The sequence below is a fragment of the Pocillopora damicornis genome, chromosome 3, assembly GCF_964200805.1.
Source record: "Pocillopora damicornis chromosome 3, jaPocDami1.2, whole genome shotgun sequence".
NCBI classification, from domain to species: domain Eukaryota; kingdom Metazoa; phylum Cnidaria; class Anthozoa; order Scleractinia; family Pocilloporidae; genus Pocillopora; species Pocillopora damicornis.
This window is the reverse complement of record NC_142672.1, coordinates 30,415,805-30,438,704: the sequence shown is the minus strand read 5'-3', so window position 1 is coordinate 30,438,704 and position 22,900 is coordinate 30,415,805. Positions and strand designations below refer to the sequence as shown.

General features: G+C 38.2%; 3 protein-coding genes across 4 annotated transcripts; 2 read left to right on the top strand and 1 right to left on the bottom strand.

The window, feature by feature from the left end:
- Positions 1 to 2,263: 2,263 nt before the first annotated feature.
- LOC149049310 (adenosine receptor A1-like) lies at positions 2,264 to 3,310 on the bottom strand. The gene has a single exon (XM_089199607.1). The coding sequence runs from the start codon at positions 3,185 to 3,187 to the stop codon at positions 2,264 to 2,266; it is 924 nt and encodes a 307-aa protein (XP_089055733.1). The 5' UTR covers positions 3,188 to 3,310.
- Positions 3,311 to 5,252: 1,942 nt separating this feature from the next.
- On the top strand, positions 5,253 to 15,350 carry LOC113680724 (uncharacterized). Of its 2 annotated transcripts, none has more exons than XM_089200702.1 (12): positions 5,253 to 6,428; positions 6,927 to 7,034; positions 7,195 to 7,290; positions 7,974 to 8,171; positions 8,797 to 9,040; positions 10,008 to 10,141; positions 10,790 to 11,078; positions 11,437 to 11,649; positions 11,927 to 12,154; positions 12,586 to 12,688; positions 13,142 to 13,211; positions 14,122 to 15,350. In XM_089200702.1, the coding sequence occupies exons 1-12, from the start codon at positions 5,826 to 5,828 to the stop codon at positions 14,224 to 14,226; spliced, it is 2,391 nt and encodes a 796-aa protein (XP_089056828.1). In that variant the 5' UTR covers positions 5,253 to 5,825; the 3' UTR covers positions 14,227 to 15,350. The 2 variants fall into 2 exon arrangements, with proteins under 2 accessions (XP_089056828.1, XP_089056827.1); XM_089200701.1 differs by having other exon boundaries at positions 11,434 to 11,649.
- Positions 15,351 to 15,493: 143 nt separating this feature from the next.
- Positions 15,494 to 22,871, top strand: LOC113680728 (uncharacterized). Its single transcript, XM_089200694.1, has 10 exons — positions 15,494 to 16,275; positions 16,592 to 16,792; positions 17,457 to 17,700; positions 18,016 to 18,149; positions 18,687 to 18,972; positions 19,684 to 19,899; positions 20,259 to 20,468; positions 21,132 to 21,234; positions 21,325 to 21,394; positions 21,988 to 22,871. The coding sequence occupies exons 1-10, from the start codon at positions 15,784 to 15,786 to the stop codon at positions 22,087 to 22,089; spliced, it is 2,058 nt and encodes a 685-aa protein (XP_089056820.1). The 5' UTR covers positions 15,494 to 15,783; the 3' UTR covers positions 22,090 to 22,871.
- Positions 22,872 to 22,900: the final 29 nt, after the last annotated feature.

Here is a 22,900-nt window from a genome sequence, read left to right as displayed (position 1 = left end):
TGCAAGAGCGCCACCTTTTCGTCTTGCATTACCGAAAAGTGGTTGCCTTGAAGAACTTGCTTGAGAGCCAGTAAGAGAGCCACCATAAGTTAACAATTGACTTAATTGACTTGCAAAACTCCAAATGTAAATACAATGTGTATTGCCTGAAAAGCTCGAGAAAGCCTCGAAACTGTCATATCCCCCTCTGCTATTCGTAATTTAAACACTTTTCCGTCCCTGGTCAAATCAAAGGTTGTATTGCTTGCCATGATGTCAGCGAACGGACAGTCCAAAAGTGCGCGAAACTCTCACTTCCTTCGCAGACTCCAGGCGGGCCATTGGGGAGGGGGTGGTATCAGAAATCTACCCCCTCCCTCTCCCTCACCATCATTCCAGCCATGTTTTACAGTATGGCGTCTGAAAAGTCAATATGGCTACATCACCCGCTCCAATACGAAGTCTAAGATCTTTTTAACTTCTTAGCTAAAGGCTGCTCGCTGTAATGGACAGAACTGAGGAAGACGCTCCAAAACGTCGTGAAAGACCGCGAAGAGACAGTTAAACTCTCACTTCCTTCCCAGACTCCTTAAGCAAGGAAGCGGACCTGGCCATGCGGAGAGGGTGCTGAGGGCAAAAATTACCGCGCGAGTGGACCCCTCCCCCTCCCTCTTGGGAGCCTAAGCCTAGCACAGACTGCAACATTGTCGGAAAAGCAACATTGCCGCTCAGTTTCATTTTTCTCTTTATTGATGACAAGATTAAAGTAAAAATATAAGTTATGTTTCAATATTCTATCAAAAGGTAAAAAAGTCCAACATTTTCGATTTGGCACTTCCGTATTTTTTATGATAAAAACTAACAAAAATCAAAAATTGACATCAGTTTTCAATTTTTGATTTTAAATGAAAATTGAATGGACGAATGACACACGGACCACGGTATCGGTGTTTGGAGTTTACCATCTTGAAACGTACGTGACCAATATTTGGTAAAACCACAATAAATTACTCGCTGGAGTTCAGGATCAAAATATTACGTTCCTCACAAATGACTATGAAGCAAAATTTAGACAAATAGCTGTCTCTGAATCAGTAAGAATTAGTCACGGGCAGCATTTACCTCCAAAGTTTTTTCAGTATGTGCTTTTACTGTATGCACGGGATCTCAATATGTCTCGTCTGACATGTAATGCGTTATTTGTCTCGTTTTTGCAGATTTCACTTCGTGGGAGCCACTTTCGGTCCGCATGAATTGATTAGGAATTTAAAAAATTTGTCTACCAGTACTGTAATTTTAATTCTCCGAAAACTCTTCACTTGCCCTTCAGGCAAGTTAACCACAGAATCCACTAGCCCGATCGCAAAATCCACTAGCCCCGGGCTATCGGACACGACTTTCTTTGCACGCTGCATCAGATCGTGGACTTGAAGTGATGTGAAAACCTGGCGCAAGAATATTGGACTGAAAGACAGTTTAGTAGTACAGTATTTTTTATTCTTATCCCGATTCCCAAAGCGTAAAGTGATGTTAAGTATTGCAACTCTACCCAGAGAAATCTGAAATGAGATGGCATATCACAACAGCCTGCCCCTAGGTGTTACGTCAGATTTCAACAACCTCCTTCCCAGGCTCTTTTCTCTTAATTCTTCGGAGCTTGGAACAGGCTGAGTTTCCGCTTTTATTTCTCGTTTTTGCCAATTTTCCACTGGTGATAAAGGGACACTATGAAGCAAATCAGCGGTTTAGCTTTCAAAATAATTTATATTTTTGGTTGGATTCCAACACTTTAAAAATGCTAAATGGTCACATTTTGTTGCGTCTGCAAGATCTTAGAAGAGAGGTAGGGGTTGTGTGTTCCTGAGCACGTAGAAGACTGCATATTTTTAATAAAGGCGCGAGCGCAAGTCATTGCAAAATTACGACCCTTCTCTTCTCACCCGTTACTTTCACATACATCCGCTGATCTAAAATACCCTGATCAAAAATAGTCCCTATTCTGCAAAGCTTGAGCCCGTTTGAAACGATTTAGTTTTAATTTAAAGTGCCTGGTACCATCATCCCTGTTGTATCACTAAAGTTATATAAATTACCTGATCCTGAAACATTGATTTTCAACATAGAGTTTATTTAGTTTTTGTTGTTCAGATGCGTCTCGTACAGTACGCAAGCGCAATGGGTCTAACAAGTAGAAAAATATATATATATATGTATATATATATTTTTTACATTCCACACCTATTGTAGCAATGTCTATGTGCCTGAGCGGTTTAAGACCCTAAATCTAACTTTCCCGGTGAACGTTTGATAGAAAAAATGTCGAATTTGTAAACGTTGACAAAGACACAACTGACCCAGTCCTGGCTGATGGATATGTCTCAGTATTTGTTCTTCTAAAGGGAATTACACAGAAATTAAGTATCTGGAATAAGGTGCGCTTAAATTCTGGGATTCTGAAGGGATAAAGTATCATGTTCACAAATGAATTGCTAAACTGCAAAAATTTGATAATAAATAGTGTTAATGGAAATGGGTGAAAATTTTCCGTGACTTTCAATGCAAACAAAATATTTAGAATTTGAAAAGGAAGCCAGGTAAAAAGCGATATTCCTGTTAAGAGAGCTAGCGTTTTCGCCAATTTGACTTCTCTTTTGATATGATTCTGGGTGCGAAATGGCGATTTCTGCTTCTTCCAAACAACAAAGTTTGCTACACATATAGTTATCAGAGGGATTCCGGGAATTAAAACATGATAATAAAAGAAATACTCCTTCCCTATTATATTAGATATCCGTAACACCACTAAAGTAGTAAATATTGCCGCTATGATCCACGGTATGCTAATAGCGCAGACGTAAACACGATAGTTCACAGTTCTGTGACGAAGAGGCCAACCGACGGCGAACATTCTCTCCAAGGAAATGACTGCAAGAGTGTACATGGACGTTGTGCCTGTGAAAACGTCAGCACCGATGGAAATAACGGACCATGTATATCCCTGTGATACAACTACTTTTATATAAAAAGGGACAGCAAAAATTCCCACCAGCAAATCAGCAACTGCCAAGCTTATTAGAAGTGAGTAAGAGCGTTTTTGGCGTCTCTGTTTGAAGAATATCCAGATGGTGAGAATATTTCCTGCAATAATCAAAGTCACCAATACACCAAAACATATACCCCAGAAGATGTTCCATGAGTTAAAATCCATTCTGCTGGGCACTGTTTTTCTTTTGACCTGTTATGAAAACAAACCTTTGCCATTAAATCTGAACGGTAGAAAATTTGTGGGAGCAAAAATACCTTGGTAAACGAGCATTTAGTATTTTTTTAAACGACACTCTTTTCTTTCTGTAATTTAGAATCAAGTTTGAAATGCTTTTTATATCGTTAAACAGAGAAATCAAACTGTCCTAAAACAAGAAACGTTAAGTTCAGTCGGGTGACGGTCCCCGTAGGGGTGAAAGTGTTCAAATCAAACTACTGTAACATGTCTCCAGCTCTGACGAAGGGCTAACGTTAGAAAAGTCAGATTTAGAAACTTTTTACTGACGCCAGTTTCCATGATCAATTTAATTGAGCGGTTAACTGTAAATTATCTTACTAGAACATGATAATGTTTACAGCTCAGGAAATCCAATCTTAGCGGAGGTTCGACATAAAAAAAAAACAACAACAAAAAAAAACATCGGAAGCCCTCTTTATTCCTATTTATACAAATGGTTATCCATGGTAAGTGGTTGGATCGTTGTTCGTTTCCAATCGCTTTTAAGGACCCACTAACTCACTGGTGACGGTAGTTTCCTTATTTTCAAATGTTGAAACGACCAGGGGACGAGACATCTGTCAGAACCAATTTGTCTCACAAAAGTTATACAAAAACACACAAACCAGTAAGTCACAATGTTCAACACGACTTCTTCGCTCTTAACTAAGTTAAGAGCCTACACAATTTTGATTTCTGATAAAATTTAAAACACAAAGTTTTCATTTTTACAGTGTAATTTGTTTCAACATGACACCGGTAGTTTCTTATAATTTCCACTGGGCTTTTTCCCCGGAAAGTAGAACGCGGTTGGCGCCAGAAACTGACCCCATTTGCACGTGCCTTAGTTTTGACCTCTGTGTTGTTCCAAATAGCACTATATACTTTTACATTTTTTCTCTGTGAGGAAAAAAAGGAGTATAATGAAGCTGTCAACTTCAAGGCTTCTCTCGAAGTGGATCTCATTAACGTCTAATTCCTTTAAGCATCACGCAAGTTTTATTATTAATACAAATACACCAGCTTGCTTTTCTAGAACATACACAATCTGTAGCAAGAAAGTACTTTGAATTTTGATGACTCATTCTTAATCTGCTTACCTTTGGTAGAATGGTTAAAATGTAAGATCTTCTGGATGTATTCTTGACTCTGGTGCAGCAGGGAACTGTCGAACTGAGCCGACTGTAAAACGAAACTGAGAAAGGTAAACTGTGTGGATAATGTTCGCTTTGGGAAAATTCAAGGGGGCGTCAATAGAATTGATTGCTATGCTTATAGATGTGAACAAGCTGTCACTTCTTTACAATAGCGTGCTCAATTATTGACTTAATGCGGAGGCTATTAAAACGTCATGTTAAATTTAGGCTCTTTTAATTTGTCCAGCTGTTTTTTGTCAGCTACTATGGTTTTTAGAGGGGGGGGGGGGGGAGGGGAATGGGGGTAGAAAAAATTTAAAAGAAAACAAATTTTCGTCGGAATTTCACAATAGGAGAAAATTAACAAGTTGATGCCAATATCCAGTGTTATAAAGAGATGCCATCTTTGACCTGATTTCTAGAAATAAAGTCAAAGGATTTGCTTAAAAGAATGATGTAGTCGTTCAAATAAAACGGGCTGAAAAAGTCGTGCGAATGGATCCAGATAATCGAAGCATTCGAAACGATTCTTAAATTCTTCGTACGGGTTCCATTTCTTTTTGAACGTGGGAAAAACAGCTACTCTAAACAATTCACAATTTGACGAGACAAAGTCGGAAGAAAAAGATCAAGAAGAACGTTCCAGAACGTTCCAGAACTGTTCCAGTCTTCACATGCTATACGCTTTGTTGCCTCTGTACCTCACCTGTAAACAAGCTATTTTTCAACAACACCTACTGTAAAGTTGAGGAACAGCAGTGGGTCTTCAATTATAAAGGGCGAATAGCTTTCTTCTATGGATGATGCCCGACTCTTATTTTATTGCTAAGCAGAAGAAGAAAATAATTCCATAATTAATGCGAGCTCATTTTTATTTTGGCAGTACAGTCGAAGATTGACAACTTTGTTTCCTCCTGCTAAAGCTCAGTGGTCGGATACGAAAACAGTCCCACCTTCTAGATGTATCTGGGAGCATATGTCAAGCAAGAATCACAGAAAAATTTGGCAAAAAACTGAAACCACGTTTCTAGTTATGTTGAGAAGGCTCTGTAGCTTGAATCTATAGCCGCTACGGTACGAACGGAGAGCAAAAAATCCAACATGGTAACAAAGTAACGAAGCATTGAAAAAGGTTATACGCTTTTAAAACACCGTGAATTATTGGCTTGTGTGGTTGTTTGTAACTCGTTTGAGACCGCTTGGTTCCTTACAAAAGGGTACACTTGTTTCCATTTCGTTGCTTGTGATCATTACAACGTTAAACATGCGCAAACGTCTGACCTCGGTGTCTCCGCTGTTGCAGCTGTGTCGATTACAATTTAGGCTTGGTTGCTCAGGGTGACTGAAGCCAAACAATATGGCGGCTACAATACGCAAATAATAATTCGCGCGAATCATCGGTGGCTAGTGTTCTCAATGATAGATAATAACCTTATGTTTTATGACCGATGGGAAGTGGAGCCTCTAAGACAACAGGAAAGGCAATAGAAACCCATGCAAGGTCAACTGAGATTATATACCACTCTGAAGAGCGTCACAATAAACTTTCCCAAGATGCAAAATCCGCCAACGGAAATGTGAAAGATGAATGTGACGCGACCACCAGAGAAGGAAAACCCGTGACTGATCGTTTTTCTGCAGAAAATGAACAGATGACCAAAGATGATGGCGACGAAAAGATACTCATATCTTCGCTCTGCGAAAATGATCCTCAACTTGAAACACGATTGAGTTCCACGAACAGGCATTACCAGTCCTTGAATAAAGCTTTTTACGATGGAAATCTTTTGACAGAACCGTCACTTGAACATGCTAAAGCTTTAATTGGTATTTACTCAAAGTGCAGGAAAAGATCAAACAAAACTGTTGTGACAGATTTTGCTTTGGCTGTGGGAATACATAAACTTGTTTACGATATAATTGTTGATCGTAGAAGTAATTACCCAGAGATAACAACTTGGGATAGGAATGTTCGCAAGGATACGGAGAAAGAAGAACAAGGCAATCAGGAGGAGGCAAATGACGACACTCTTGTCGGTGATGAAAACAAGGTGAATTAAGAACTATTAAATAAATAATGGCTAAGAAGTTGACAACCTAGTTCAGGGAATTTATTTAATATAGTAACAATGTTATTTTAAGAAAGGGCAAAACAGTCAGGTTACTAATATGTGCTTGATCAAAGTTACCCCTTACACATGCCATAAGGGTGATCTTCCATTTGTGTAGAAGACAACAATCTAAAAACTAGAGTTGCTTAATTTATTTTCACTACTACAAGTAAGGTTTGTAAATTCTATGCTCTGAACTATAGTTTTGTATTCTCCATTTTTCACCTTTTTTATATATGACATGCTTTTTTTTATGTCTTTTGGCAAATTAAATGACTTAATTATTTAACCAAGAAATTGAAGTTATGTACAGTTTATTGGCATATTTTTATTCCTGCCTACAAATTATTCATGTTGGATTGGTCAGCTCAGTTTTGCAGGACAGACTCATACATATATGTAAATATGTTTCTCTGGTGTTATCAAATTACTTTCTAGAACCTTGACAGAACCTTGCCAGATGTTCAACCAGTTAAAGAAGGAGGGATCCAAGGGAAAACTCATGGGACAGGGAATAGTGACCCCCCAGCAAGTACCAAGGATGAGGTCAGCTTATCACCTCCTCTACTGCTATGTGATGTTTTGATCAAAATTCACTTGAGTACTGTCATTAATGACTAAAAATATCCCTGTAAGCATGGTTTGCTGTAATACAGAGGTCCAGTGTAAGTTGTAGGCTGATCTGGCTGATGTTACTCTCAATCAGGATCAGGAAGCAAATGATGTAAATGATCAGAAACCACCAGGAGGAGATGAAATCCCAAAGGCAGTTCAAGAGGGTGAAAATGAGGAGGAGAAAGCTGTGAGTACCGATAGAAAGTACAGGGAGGATTTTTAACATTATCATTTATTATTAAAATGCATGTAATAATAATTGATATGCTGATCGATATACAGCTGTTAGTAGTAGATATAGAATTCTTGTGTTGACTGTCACTGAGTAATAATTAATTCTAGAACAATTGTTTAATTATCATAGAGTATAAATTAAAATATTGAAATGTTTCAAAGAAAGATATATAATGAAAGATTTCCCTGTAGGCAGGCAATGCAGCAAAATGCAAACAAGGAAACAAAATATCACTGTCAGGACTCAGTTTTCTGGTGCAATTTTATGTCAGTAAAAATTCTCACAATGATTTAGAAGTGATCAAACTGTTTCCGTTATACATTTTTTTTAGCCTTTTTAATGTTGATAAATTCCATGGGACTTTGTGCCTTTTGGGATATGATGTGATGTGTAATTTTATGATATTCAATCTAAAATTACATTATTGTATAGTATATTGTATAATATATATTATATTATATTATATTATATTGTATAATATAGTATAAAAAATGCCTTTGGCTAAAATAACATAATACCTAACACTGAAGAAATGTGTATCTTAATTAAGTTTTTTTCCCAGTGCATCATCATATCATACTTTATCTGATTCATGAACCTAATTTTTACTCATCAATTGCAAAAATTATTAACAGTCAGAAGAGGATGAAGAAAAGGTGGCAGCACTGAGGATGTCACAGGACATTATAAACCATCTGCTAGCAGTAATAATGAACTTTACTGACCTCCATGATTCATTCTGCCTGGCATGCAGTGATCTGGGGATGGTTCAAATTCTCATTGACATGACAAAAGATCTACAAGATACAATAAGTTATCATGTAAAATATGTGGTAAGTCTCATCAACTCATGTATGTGTTTTAAATCTCTTTAAGACTTATTGTATGAGTACTTTTGTTTTTCCTTTTTTATTCCATGCAATATGAACCTTTAACACTCAAAAGTGATCAACATGTAACTTCTTCCTATATTATACATACAGTAACCAACAAGCAGGCAATTATAATACTCAAACTTATCAGATAGAAGTTGTTATCTTGATCTAACACCAATATCTTGTAACTAATTACAGCAAGAGGTGAAAATTAGCCATCAGATCTCTAGAATTGTAGGGGTTAAGGTGTTGAGCATTCCCAGAAAGTATAGACATGGCAGAGCTGTTTGTAAATGCTGGCAGCAAGGAAATCTGTAAGACAGGTATTTTTTTGAGTATGTCTGTCTGGCAAGTGAAGACATGTATGATAAATGAAAGGGGTAAGACTTGTCCTTTGCATTCACCGCACACTTATGTTGAAATCTCTCACCTGAAAAATGACAAAAAGAAAAAAATTCAAACTCCTTGTGCTTGTTAGCAGCCTGGAATACCCACCTGTTGCTTACACTTTATCAGCCAACTGTCTATTTGTTCACTTTTTGGTTTATTTGTGTGTTTGTTTATTTTATCTTGAAATCAACAGAATCCCAAAACCCAGTACTTATCTAAGTACTCATCACGAGGAAAAATGCTAAACAGGACCTTGGGAGTCCTACATAACTTGTCTAAACGTGTGCCAACCAGGATAAACTTTGCTGCTTGTCAGGCATTGGATATACTTATTCCTCTTCTCAAGGCAGAGGTGGCACTTTTTGGTGCTAAGGGCCTACTTGTATTGGCCTGTTTGATTGATGAAGATAACAATCATTTGATCATGGCTGACGAAGGTATATATATATGCGTGGGATTAAGAGTTGATTCATTTTTTGCCTTAAAATGCAGACTCTTTTTCCACATTCCTTTTCCTGTGCCGCTGACTGGGTGTCAAATGACACTTCAGTTTACGCATCCAGGTACCTCGATTATCCGGACTCGTGGGGACTGGGCTGAATTGTCCTGATAAACGAGAGTCCGGATAATCGAAAATTTTAAAATAAATCAACCAAAAATTGAACAAAATAGATATTACTTAATCAACATTACGCAAGAATTATGGAGACTCTCAAATCTTTTATGCATCATTACCAAAATTTGCCAAAGTATTTACAAAAAGCTGCACTAATGGAATAGCGTTAACATTGATTCAGTACATATGCTTTGTATGGTGGGAAAAAGTTGTTACGGATCTCGATTGTGACTAATTTATATTCATAAAAATGGGACCACAGAAACGAATCCCGTTAATTGAAAAATCCGGATAATCGAGGCCTGGATGATCGAATTTCAGCCAGGTAATAGCATATTCTATGTTGAAGAAAAAAATAGAAATCATGATCAGACTTTTTACACCACTATCCTCTGACCATTTTTTGTCTTGTGTCCACTTGGTTGATCCTGTGATGGAAAGAAAAAGCAAAGTCATTATTAAATGAAACAAGCCGTATTTTGGCCTGCAGGTGACTTTTTCTCTTTTTTGTGAAGGATTTAGACTACGAACAATCCTTCCTTTTGGGACAAGTCCTTCGCGCGAAAAATCAATGACTTATGCGACGGACTTCGCCGAAAAGCAGGGACTGCAGGTGGTCTGTAAACGAGTAGTATTAGACTAGGCCTCCTTCCCTGATATTTTAACAAGCTTGATTTGTTCTAAATTTAAGATTCAACACCATGGTATGGCAAGAACTTTTCCTTTGCTCCGAAAGGCTACGAAACAACTTCATTCACAAAACGATCATACCTTGTCTTTTCTTTCAGGACCAATCAAATTCCTTACAACTATACTGAAGAAAGCCATCGGATCAACCACTCACAGATATTTGGGACTCTCAGCATCGGAGCTAGCAGAGGGACTGGCGCAAATTGCTGTTAACGATAATAACAAGAAAACGGTATTGATTTTGACGTTCAATTGCAAAATAATCACGGGTCAGTTACCCTAGTTTTATGTAAGGGAAATTCAGCTAAATTCATAATGATCAATTTAAGGAAAGTCACGAATTGATAATTCTATAATGGAAGAAAATTCCCCCATTTTCTAATTATCGATATTGAGTGTTATAATTTTACAGTTATTAAATCAAATAGCCACATTTATGTAACGCCGTATCTAAACGACGCAGGATGTTTTGCCTTTTTTTCTACTTTTTTGTTTGGGCTCGATTGTTTTGCCAGCTTTTTGTGCAGTACATTGTAGACTCCCACGAAACATCTTTTCTATCAATCATGAAAACTCTAGACAACATATACCTCAGCAGTGGTTCCAATAACAACCGTTTAGCAGCGGTCCACCGCGGCCCATAAGACTTCTTGCTGCCTTCTATTTACTCAGTTTCGTCTTAAAGCCCCTTTTCGGGCACAGACGTCATCGGTATATACAACACCATCGGTAGCCGCTTAGGGAAAAAGTTATTTCAACTCTTGCCTCGGTATGGCTTAACTTGAAAACATTCGGGGAAAGCATGCGCACGCCTTTAAATTCGAGTTAGTGTTAATTCCTAATAAGATAAACTGTACATCTCACTTCATCCGTGCTCTAGATTGGCCAATGCGAAGCTGTTCCAATCCTGGTTAAAATGCTTCAAAATGCAAAGGGGAATGAGGAGAGACTGAATGCTTGTAATACACTTTGGACGTTAGCTTTTGACGAGGAAAATAGGCAGATGATTAGGAGTGATGATTACGCACTTTTTGAGCTGCGCAAACTTCTGACCACAAGTGAGGATAGTGAGATAAAGAGGGCTGCCGCTGGTGCATTGTGGGAATGCGAAGGCAAAGAAAAACACGCTGAAGAGAAACAGCAAACAGTCACATTGGAGAAAATATCAGGTTCGTATTCGCCCAAACAGTCAGTCTCTACTATAGCTTCACAAATGATATAAGTTTCACCAGCCTTTCTCACGCTGAAACAAAAAAGTCCTGAACCTATACCATAGCATGTGTATACCTATACTAACAGCATTTTTTTTATGTAACTGTCATTTTATGAGCGCACTTAAAGATTCTAACTTTTCTTTGTCACATTAAACTGGGTGTTGTTGTGTGGCTAAGCCAATCAATACTCTTAGGTCTACTGAAAACAATAGTCCTGCCCATTTAGGAAACCTCAGTAATATCTGAATGATAAGAGTACCTATTTGTGGTAAATTATGACTTTTTTGTAATTTCGTTTTAAATTTTCTAGAAGCGAAGCACGTGATGATCAGTTACCAATGGGATGTACAAAAACTCGTGATTCAGATCAAAAACAAACTTCAGGCGGACGGCTTCAAGGTTTGGATGGACATCGATGAAATGGGTGGTTCTACTCTGGAAAGTATGGCCAAGGCTGTGGAAAATGCAAGTGTGATATTAGTCTGTGTGTCTCAGAAATACAAGGAGAGTCCAAACTGTAGATCAGGTAATGAAATTTTGGAAGTCAACTCATGATTCTTCTTGTGAGGCTGTCATCAGAAACTATAATCTAGAATAATAACCTACTTCTTAAATTATGAAAAAGAGAATTGTCATCTCGCCCCCGGAATGCCAAAGCATCACGGTATCATGGTAAATAGATTGATGTGTTGGATCAAACTTTCCACTCAGCTGTTGTTTCTTTGCTCATTCTTTAATACGATACGTTACCTTAGTAATATTTTGATAACATATGAATATTTTATTTTGTCGAACTTATTTAGAGGCAGAATACACATATCAGCTACACAAGGATGTCATCCCTCTGATGATGGATGGTAAATACAGACCTGATGGTTGGCTCGGCTTCATTGTGGGATCCAAATTCTGGATTGACTTTAGTGAGAAACATAAACTGGACTCTAGCCTGGACACACTCATAAGGGAACTGGGGAATAGAGGAAAATTTGAGCCGCAGGAACCTATTGGTCAAGGCACAGGAATTAAACCAGGTATAGTGGTGTGGGCGTTAATCTGGAAGACAGGGACTGGAAACGAGAGGGAATAACTCCAAACTAGTGTACATGTATTGTCAAAACTGCTTTGGAAAAGCGGACTGATGAAATAGGGAAAGTATCACAAAACCAATTAGTGGTGGCTAAAAAATTAACGTTTATCAAGGAAGGGGAGGGGGGGGGAAAGGAAGGGGAGGGGGGGAAAGGAAGGGGGATGCGAGGAAAGGTGAGGGAGGCTGACAATGTAGCCGACATTTTTCTCAAATTTTAATAAATTAAATAATTTATTTTCAAGTATATCATTTTCAATATAGACCTTTTGTATCCTTTTTCCTTTGGATTGATTAGGACCCTTATTATGGTTATCTATGCTCACAAACAATCATTTGATTGCTAGTCGTAATGATTTAACTCTTATTTTATGACAGTCGCGATTGCGGATAGTGTTGATGCCTCGCCCCAGACCTCCATCAAATCGTGGACATGTGGCGATGTTAAAAAGTGGCTCAATGATGTTGGACTGGAAAACAGGTCAGCTTCTGAATTACAAAATAGTTTTTTTTTCCACTTACAGCTCTGGGGCTGATGAGTTTGTCGCCTGCTTGTTAGTGCGACTTCAAAGTAAAAAACTTTCGAGCTTCATTGAATGAATCTTGGAATGAATGGAATCCCGGCTTTTTGTATTCAAGAATTTGCACTAAGGAATTAGGACTGCATGTTTTGTCAAAGGCCAACTATGAAAAAAGCGATAAATAAAAGCAAAAATATAAAAATGAAACCACTAGCGCACTATCGACCTCCTGCCGACCGTCGAAATCCCAAATCTAATGTACTCTTGTCGATAGGCAATTTAAGTGCGTCAGCTGTTAGGGTTGTTTAGAAGTTTTCTGCTGAGTTAGAGAGAAGTGAAGCGTGCTTCTGATTAATACTTCGTTTCTGAATCTTCTTTCAATTTTAATTTCTTTCTTTCAATTAATCTCGCAGATTGGATCCAAAGGCTGTCCAGCGACTAGATGGTCAGATGTTGCTTCGTCTTCAAGGTCTCAGAAAAGAGGTGTGTCCTTTTATCTGTTCTTCTGGTCTGAATATACGCCATCTAGTGATAAGATAATGAAAGCCTCAGTAAACGAGGTAAAGAACTAATAAAACGCAACCTCTCCTGCAACTGATGAAAATAAGTTATGTCCACACAACGCACTTCTCTCTAAAGAAACTTGAGTAACCAAGGGAAAATGTACATGTATGAAGGGGATAAGTTTCTAAATAAACTGTGGTAATTTGGTATTAATTGAGTTGACAACGTAAATTGGCCACCGTAAAGAGTTGGAAGATGACGTTTCGAGCGTTAGCCCTTCGTCAGAGTGAACGGACATGTTCCTGAGTTCACTCGTGGCAAATCCACTGCGGATTTCCTTTTCGTAAGCAAACACGTCGCACTGAAAAGAGTCGCGTCCGGATTTTTTGTTGTGCCATCATACGTTTAAATTTCGTAGGATTCAGTAAAGAGCCATATCGAAAGTAATCGGGGACAGCGTTGGTTTCTGCCTCATTATGCTTCCTGATTGGTCCAGAACACTTGAACACGGGTGCAGAACACTTAACCAATCAGATGCAAAACTGAACCAACTACCCCTTGGTTACTTCTGTTCATTAGGTATACTTTCTTTCAGTTCTCTCAAGCTTTGAAGGTCATCTTCGAGCTTGATCAGCCGTTGTGATAAATCCAGTTTTAATTTACGATACTAAATCGAAAAGCGCTTCTTAAGGGAATGTCTTCCCTTGTTTGACAACAAGTTCTGATATTGTAATGCAAACTTTCTTTTTGGATTAGTTTCATTTCTTTTCTCTTGCTCTGTAGAGTACATTTTCGATTTGTATGCAGCCTACCGCAACGCAGTTGCACAAGATAGGACTCTAATTCTATTTTCTTTAGATCTCACTGCGAAGTTTTCTCTTTGTTGCAGACAAGCCCGGATTTCTTTTACGCATCAGTTAAAGCAGAGTTCAAACTGGAAAGTTTATTTGATTTGTTAAAGTTCACAGATGCACTGGAAAAACTGGATGCATAGATTTGCTGTCGACATGCTTCTGTTTACAGGAGATTTACCCATGGAGTAATGTGTCTGCGACTAATACATCATAGATCGTCATAAATACCTTTTCTGACTGATAGTTGATGTTGTGCAAGAAGTCTGAACCCTGACTATGTTTCGGTCGCACAGTTTAGCTATGGGACCTCTCCAATCGAGTGCACCGCGCCATAAATGTTGACCCGATAATTTGGGGCGGTGATTGGTCGTTAAACTCGCGGGAAAACCCTAATCAAACAATCACATAAAGTATGAAATGTTTCGTGTCTTGTCCAACCAAGCAAGCACTTATTCAAGAGAAAAATGTCACGGGTGCAGAAGTTGACTAAAGATGCGGAATTGCCAAAATATAAGTATAGTTATGATACTGAATAAATGGATAAATACAGAAAGAGAGAAAACAAAACGAGGACACTTCTTTTGTCAAAACTGACACTCAAATTTCTGCACTCCGTAAATTTGATGAATTCTGCAAACATCACGCCATGAAGCCTTTAGAAGGAAGCAACCGTAGCTCGAGTTACGCTGAGGCAAACGTGTTGTTTCTGCTATAACATTTTTGGGCAATAGGGATAAGGTTACACAATTGCAGAAGCAATTGAGAGGGTAAGTGAAAAAAGCGGCGTGTGCAGCTGTGAAGGAAACAATTGCAGAACGTCGATTTTTTTTTCTTTGCCTGACCCGTCGCCTTAGCGCACTCAGCACAAGCCAGAATTCTCTTATTTTTAATTTATTTTTTCACTGAATTTTCTGGGAAAAAGAAAAAATATATGTATTAACGTCGTTATGATAGGTGGACTAGGCTGCTTTTCAGTGATATGTATTTATTATTTACAATTGTCAATTAATTATCCCAGTGTTATTTTTTAGTCAAATTTACTATTTAAGCAACCTGTGCGTTTTTGACATACAAACAGGTTATTTTTTAAGTTACAAGTTTTGCTACAAATCTCCAAAACTAAATTGTTGAGTTTAAAAATAAGTACGTCCTTTCATACTGAGTGTACAATAGAGAGAGGCGATGTGTTTTTTCTTGATGAACCATTAGAAAAGTTATAGAAGATGCAAGAATTTTGCTCTCTGCATTTAGGGAGAAAATCTTATTCGTTTGTTTGTTTTATTTGTCCTTGAGCAGCTTTTGTCAGTCCGTGGGCATGTATTTTTTTCCATAATCTACGAGAAACCCACCCACCGGCGGTCTGCGGGGCCCAAAACCGCAGACCGCCAGCAACGCAGGCTACATTAAGACCCATTTTCTTGCCTTCCCCCTCCCCTCCCCTCCCACCATACCCTTTTCTTGATAGGTCTTTCATAGGCCTTTCCTCCCTCCCCTCCCTCTGAATCTATCAAGATGAGTGCTTGTTGCCCTCGCCTGAGCAAGTTTGTTGCTAAGATCAGGAGCCTATTACTTGGTGATGTGATAGGCTCCTGCTATGATGTGATATTGTGCTCATCTGACATTTTGTTGGTTTACTATGTAAACCTCGCGTGGTTATTGATTGATGGGGTCAGGAAGCTCTACAAAATCACACCAATATGGCTGAAGTTGGAACGGGAAACTCCGTTGACGTCAATTTTCGCGTTCAACAAACTTCATTCGATGCAAAAGGTGAAGCCGGAGCGAACATAAACACGCAAACTGCAGATGCGCACGATAATCTCGATCCGAGCTTGACATTGGCTTTGTTCAGCGAGAAACATCCAGAGATGTGTCCGATTTTCACAGTAACTACGGAAAATTTTCAGGCCTTGCAGGCAGCTCAAAATGATGGAATATTTATCTCTCCAACCACGTTAACACTTGCACAAGGCTTGCACGAAAGCTACGTCCAAATCAAGAATCCAAGCGATAGGGTGTTAATATCTGATTTTGTTACGGCTTTGGGATTTCCCGAATTTGCCTATGAAATAATTGTTCAATGCAGAATAAATTACGAAGAGCTTACCTCTTGGGACAGGGAGAGGCAAAATGTTATCACTGTGCAGGGGACAGTAAATAAGATGACAAGTGCTGACAAGCAAGTTAAGGTACGTAGTTTGCAAATACTCATAAGCCTCGTTCGTTTGATATCTGTACCTATTGCTACACACAGCTTAGTGTGATGGAAAGTATGTGTCTTGCTTACTACAGAGGTAGAACTATTTCAGGGGTCTCTTGAACAAAATTAACCAATCGAAGTATGGGAAACAAACGATGATTTGAACTAAATCAAGGAAAACATAGCTAAGAATTTAGATGAGATTTTATTCTTGCGTCTTGCAACTGGATTACAACTGATTTATATCGTCACCCTAACTGAGAAAGTTTATCAAAAGTAATTTTTATTGATTTTATATTTTTAAGGAGGCTAAAGATGATGACAACCAGAAAGAACCACTGAGCTTGTGCCAAGATATCATTACCAAGCTAGTGGGAGTGCTTTTGAATTTCTCAGACCTTCATGATCAATTCTGTGTAGCTTGCAGCAATGTTGGCATGGTCCAAATTTTTGTTGAGATGACAAAAGAACTCAAAGATGCAATTTCTCACAATGTAAAATTTGTGGTACGTAGATCCTTACTTCATACTTCATTTTCTTTGGATACCCTCTCCTCCCCCCTGCCTCTTTGTAACGAATTTGATTTTAAACCTCAAATGGCCAATTTTTAAAAAATGAAAAAAGGCCACTCTTGAACAGCTTGTCATTAAATGCTCTATGATATTTTTAAAGATTATAACTACAGCTTCACTGAAAGTTGTTTGTTTGAGGTTTAATTGAGTGTCCACACACAATCCTTCTCTAGGGACTGTTTTCCATGCCCCTAATATGAATGGAACGTTACACCAGTTCAGACTTGATCTCCACATTTACTTGGTCTCTCTCTCAGGGTTCTGATGTTTATTTACACTTTTTTCTTCATTTTCTTTGACAGTTGTGTTACTATAATTATTATTGTTATTATAATCATTAATGATTTCTTTAGTTTTTTTCTTTTTTATTATCATACTGTAAAACCCTTGAACTTGAATTTGGTTAATTCAAATACCTTGAAAACTTGAACAAGATCTGATTTCCCTTGACCCCATTTTTCCATTCATTAACTATCAGTTGACTTAAACCCCTACTGATGTTAACCATTTCTTGGGAGTTCAAGTTAGCGATGTTCTACTGTATCTAATATTCAGTGATGTTTATTGCTGTTAATGTTTTATAATCTTGAATTAACAGAATCCCCAAACACAGCATATAAAAAATTTCACAGTACGAGGCAGAATGCTTTCAAGGATCTTAGGAGTGCTTCATAACTTGTCTAAACGTGTACCTACCAGGGTGAACTTTGCTGCTTGTCAGGCATTAGATACACTCATTCCTCTTCTTAAAGCTGAAGTGTCTCTTTTTGGTGCCAAATGTCTGCTTATTTTGGCTTATTTAATTGATGAAAGTAACAATCACATGATCATGGCAGATGAAGGTAAAATTCACAGAAATATTTTGGCATCAGCTTTAATGGGAGCTGAGACTTTAAATGAATTTCACTCTTTGAAAACCAAATTTGTTGAACAGCTATAGGCAGCTAATTATTAAATTTATGCTTAAAGTGATATCATTTTGTTTTGAAAGTGATTTAAAGTGTTAAATTAAATTATTATGTAGCTTCCATTATAATTATATTTGTTAAAAGTAGATTAGTTTCAATGTTATGATTTATGATCATGGTAACACCTCAAAATCTCACTGCACTCACTTTATTATTTTATAATTTCATCTTTTGAATTTCACCTTTCAGGTCCTATCAAACTTCTTACAAACTTGCTAAAGATGTCTTTGTCGTATTCAAATCATAGATGTATAGGCTTCTCTTCATCAGAGCTTGCCGAAGGATTGACACAAATTGCAGTCAATGATAACAACAAGAAAATGGTAATAAGATGGGATTATTATCTTGTTTTGATTGTTTATTGCTCACCAAAAATGCAGACAGGGAAGGAAAGATCAACTTCATTTGCTAGCAAGTGCAATGCTAGCAATGCATACAAAACTATGACCTGACATCTTTTGGGGATGGGAGCTGTAATATGACTGCATGATTGTAAAATGATACCATTTCAGGCCAGCAGTATGTATAAGAGTCCAACTAGGGCCTAAGCACATCTGGCCTCTTGCAGATTTGTACCTGTCTTATAGGCCAGGGGTACAGTTTCCACTGTGTGAAATTCTCTGTTTGTTTTTGAGCTAGTCAGATGTTTATGAAAGGATAGGAATTTTGCAATGAAGGTGTAGAAAGTGTGTATTACCTTTAGAAGATTGAATAGAGTTAATTATGGGTCAGAGGCAGTGTAAGGTATAAAAGTGTTAATTAGCTTGGTTATAGAGCATGATCTTCATGGTCAAAGCATCCCAAAGAGGAACCTCTGGGCACCATATGTTTGTGGGGTTGAATCTCTTTATCTATTTCAGATTGCTAAATGTGGTGCCATTCAAATTCTTGTAAGGATGCTCCAAACTGCAAAAGGTAATGAGGAGAAACTCAATGCATGCAATGCGTTTTGGACCTTGGCATTTGATGAGGAAAATCAGATGGAAATTAAAGCCAATGAACAGGCCATAAGAGAACTTGAGAAACTTCTTACTGATAAGAACATTGAAATACAGCGAGCTGCTGCTGGTGCACTATGGGAATGCAACGGGAAAGAAAGATATGCGGAGGAAAAAAAGCAGAAAGTTGGATTGCAACAGATAACAGGTACATGTGCACAATGTGCATGCTAAGTATTTTGCAGGATTGCTTAGTGAAAGTTCTTTGTAAGTCAGTTTTTTTTCAGTTACTGACAGCACTACTTCACTATCAAGTTACTAAAAAATGTATAAATTGGACAAAAACTGGGACACAATAAGCTTGAAGGCGAAGCATGCCCTTGAAGGAAATTTTTTCCCTCTAGCCTCAGAGTAAGCATGTTTGCAAGTTCCAGCTGGGAAAGAGTACTGTGTAAAGTCAGTCAGCAGTTCCCAGAGCACAAATAAGAATATGGACTTGTAATCATGACAACGACAGCCCCTTGAGTAGCAGGATAGAGGGCTATAACTTGTGTCTAGCACCCAAGGTACTGGATCACATTGCCTCTCTCGCCTTCATATTGTCCATCTCCTAACTCAATTGTGCAAGGATCCATTCTTTATCTTTCAAGGGTGTTCATGATCTGCTGAAACTGATAAGCTACGGACCGCCCCCGCGAAAGTTCCGTTATATAAAAAGTAAGCAATAAAAGTAAAAAATAAACACTAGGCATACACGGTCTTCGTCTTGCGTGCGACTCACCCATTGCGCTCCTCTAGCTCTTGCCTTCCACCTTCTCCACTCGCCCGAAAAGGGCAAAAAGTATGTCACCTGTATTGTGGTCTGCCTTAGTCGTACCTGTTTCTGCATAATTTAGTCTTTATTGTATAAATTCTGCAGACGTCAAGCACGTTATGATCAGTTACCAATGGGATGTACAAGAACTCGTGGTTCAGATCAAAAACAAACTTGAAGCGGGTGGCTTCAAGGTTTGGATGGACATCGATGAGATGGGTGGCTCTACTCTAGAAAGTATGGCCAAGGCTGTGGAAAATGCAAGTGTGGTGTTGGTCTGTGTGTCTCAGAAATACAAGGAGAGTCCTAACTGTAGATCAGGTGATGAAATTTTGGAAGTAAATTTCTAACTTCGTTTAAGGATATTGACAAAAACAAGAAACCTTGGGCTTAAATGATCTGTACCTGAAAATTCGCATGGTAGCATAAATCTAGTTCCAAATATAAATCCTAAGATGTCCATCAACAAAACTGTAAAGTCCTGGAAGAAGTATTGGTAGTTAAATAGTTTTAAGTGTTGATATGACTTACAGCTCGACAGAAAAATGACTCGTAAGACTAATGTATTGGATCAAATTTTCCACTCAGCTGTTGTTTCTCTGCACATTCTTCAATACGATACGTTACCTTAATTAGATTCTGATAGCATTTGAATATTTTATTTTGTCGAACTTATTTAGAGGCAGAGTACACATATCAGCTACGCAAAGACGTCATCCCTTTGATGGTGGATGGTAAATACAGACCTGATGGTTGGCTCGGCTTCATTGTAGGATCCAAATTCTGGATTGACTTCAGTGAGAAACATAAACTGGACTCTAATGTGACCAAACTAGTGAAAGAACTTGGAACCCGTGGAAAAATTGAGGTGGTGGAATCCATTGTTCAAGGTACAGATAATCACAAACCGAGCACATATGATTCTTTTTATTCGTTTCGGCATAAAGCTCACTTTTATTCTGTCTTCTTGTTTTTTATCATTTAAAATAGATTTAACGAATCAGTAAAGTTGCAACTGATTTGTGACAAATGTCTTCGAGGAACATTAAAGTGGTAGCAATGCTATCAATCAATTATACGTAAGCAAAAATATGGTCGGAATATTTTTTGCTCTATGTGACAGATTATAGTTCTGCAGTTTGTAGGATAAGGTGATGTGTATTGTACATAGTAGGGTGGAGGGGGGAGAATGTTTGCTTTTCGAGAATAATACAATAACCGTCAAAATTTGGATTTCTGTTATCAAGGGCGCAGGTAGAATTGGTAGTAGGAGAGGGAGGAGATCCAACGCCGCCTATTTGGGGCTTGACTGTTATGTACTTATTGACTGAGCGGGAGGGCCGGATGGAAAAATATTTGGTTCGAGGTATAAGAGCCGTGTGAGTGCAGGACCGGACAGCTTTTCCTAGACCGGATCATGACAACACGTCCGGCCCCACACAATGTAGTTTCACTTTTTCTTCCCCTTTTCGCAGCCACGCCCCTGGTTTTCAAACCTGATTTAATCTTGTTTATATCTCTAAATTGATCTATTTTTACTATCTGAATTGTAGCCGCGGTTGAGGATGTTGTGGACGCCTCGCCTCATCCCTCCATCAGATCGTGGACATGTAGTGATGTGAAAACCTGGCTTAAGGCTATAGGACTAGAGAATAGGTGACTGCAGAATGACAACTGAGTAATTGAGTTTTTCATCGCAGGGGAATTCTAGTTCACTGATGGTTTTTAATCTACTTTAAATCCCAGGTTAGATTCAAAAGCCCTGCAAAGACTTGATGGTCGGAGATTACAACGCCTGCACGATCTTAGAAAGGAGGTAGTCACCCTTTTTGTCGTAATTTTATAGTAATAGGTCATTATTGGCACTAGAGTGCAGCACAGAGAAAATCTGGGATCTCCATTGAGTGTTCCACGCCCAGACCTTAAAACATTTCGCTCGATTGCTCTCATCTCTATGACCTGAATTGCAGAGGACAAGTTATTGAGCCAGATCATACATGTGTACTTCCATACATGTAAACTAATTTTTAGAGAACGTTTTGAAATCGGCTTTTTTTTAAAATGAGGAAGAAGTACAGTAGATTTGTATGAACGCATCGTATCATTTGATCAAGTAAAACATCAAATCACGCAAATCGTGAGGGAATTTACTTGTGATCACTTTTGAACTTTAACACTCGACACTAAAAGAATACATTTTTAATTTCCTTAATCTCTTGCTAGTATTCATTTTTTAAGTGAACATTAATCACAGGGGTTTTGTATAACCATTCAATGATTTTTGGGACAATGTATTATTATATCAAGACAATTCCCTTAAGAAAACTGACTGCGAAGTGCTTTACAAGCAGAGGTAGTGAGGTCAGACTATATTCAATAATGGTCCATTTTGTTTTACTCTGATTGCAGAGTCCGGAATTCTTTTACTCTTCCATCAAGACAGATTTGAAGCTTGGTAATGTGTTTGATGTTCTAGACTTTGTCGATGAGTTGGAAAATTTAATGGAATAAACTCCGCAAGATTCCGTGATCACACGAAGAAACAGTAGTGCGCATTCTGCTAAGCCCAATTATATGCTACTCACGCATAATGCACAGGCTTCGAAGGACTCAATTCCCAGCCCAGGTTAAGTAGAGAACGACAGTTCCAACCCATGGAAAGACCGTACGGTTAAGAAGTCGAAAAACAGCGGGAATAGACAAAAGTGTAAGACCGGCGATGATGTCCTGACAAGAAGCGTCAGGAAAACAACCAGAGTAATGATAAATAAATCTCTAGCTGAAAAGTAGAGGTTTTTCCCTAATAAAAGAACAAGATTGTCTGATATCATGAATTTTAAATCATGGAACATCTTTGGGAACGTATTTGATGGTGTATTGGCGACTTCGATCAGTTTTGAAATGTTCTCACCATCTGGATGTTCTTTCAACAGAGACGCCAAAAACGCGCTTTCTCTCTTCCATTAGCCTAGCTGTTGCCGATTTGCTGATTGGGATTTTAACGCATTATTTATATCGATTCTGACGTTTGTACAGACATAACTTCCACCTACACTCATGCTGTCATTTCCTTGGAGAGAATGTTTTCCGTCGGTTCGACTCGTGATTAACAAACCGGACTCCTGCTTCGCGGTCGTTCAATTTGTCTAGTCACTCGTATGATTATAGACCAAACTGGACTCCACTCGGTCCTATTACCTTTATTAATCGTCCAAGTATCGTTTTTGATATTGCCTTTTTTTCTTACTATGACAAAAATGCCTCCAAATATTTTAAAAACCCCAATCATATGTTATTGTTTGTCTTTTTTAATGAATCGATT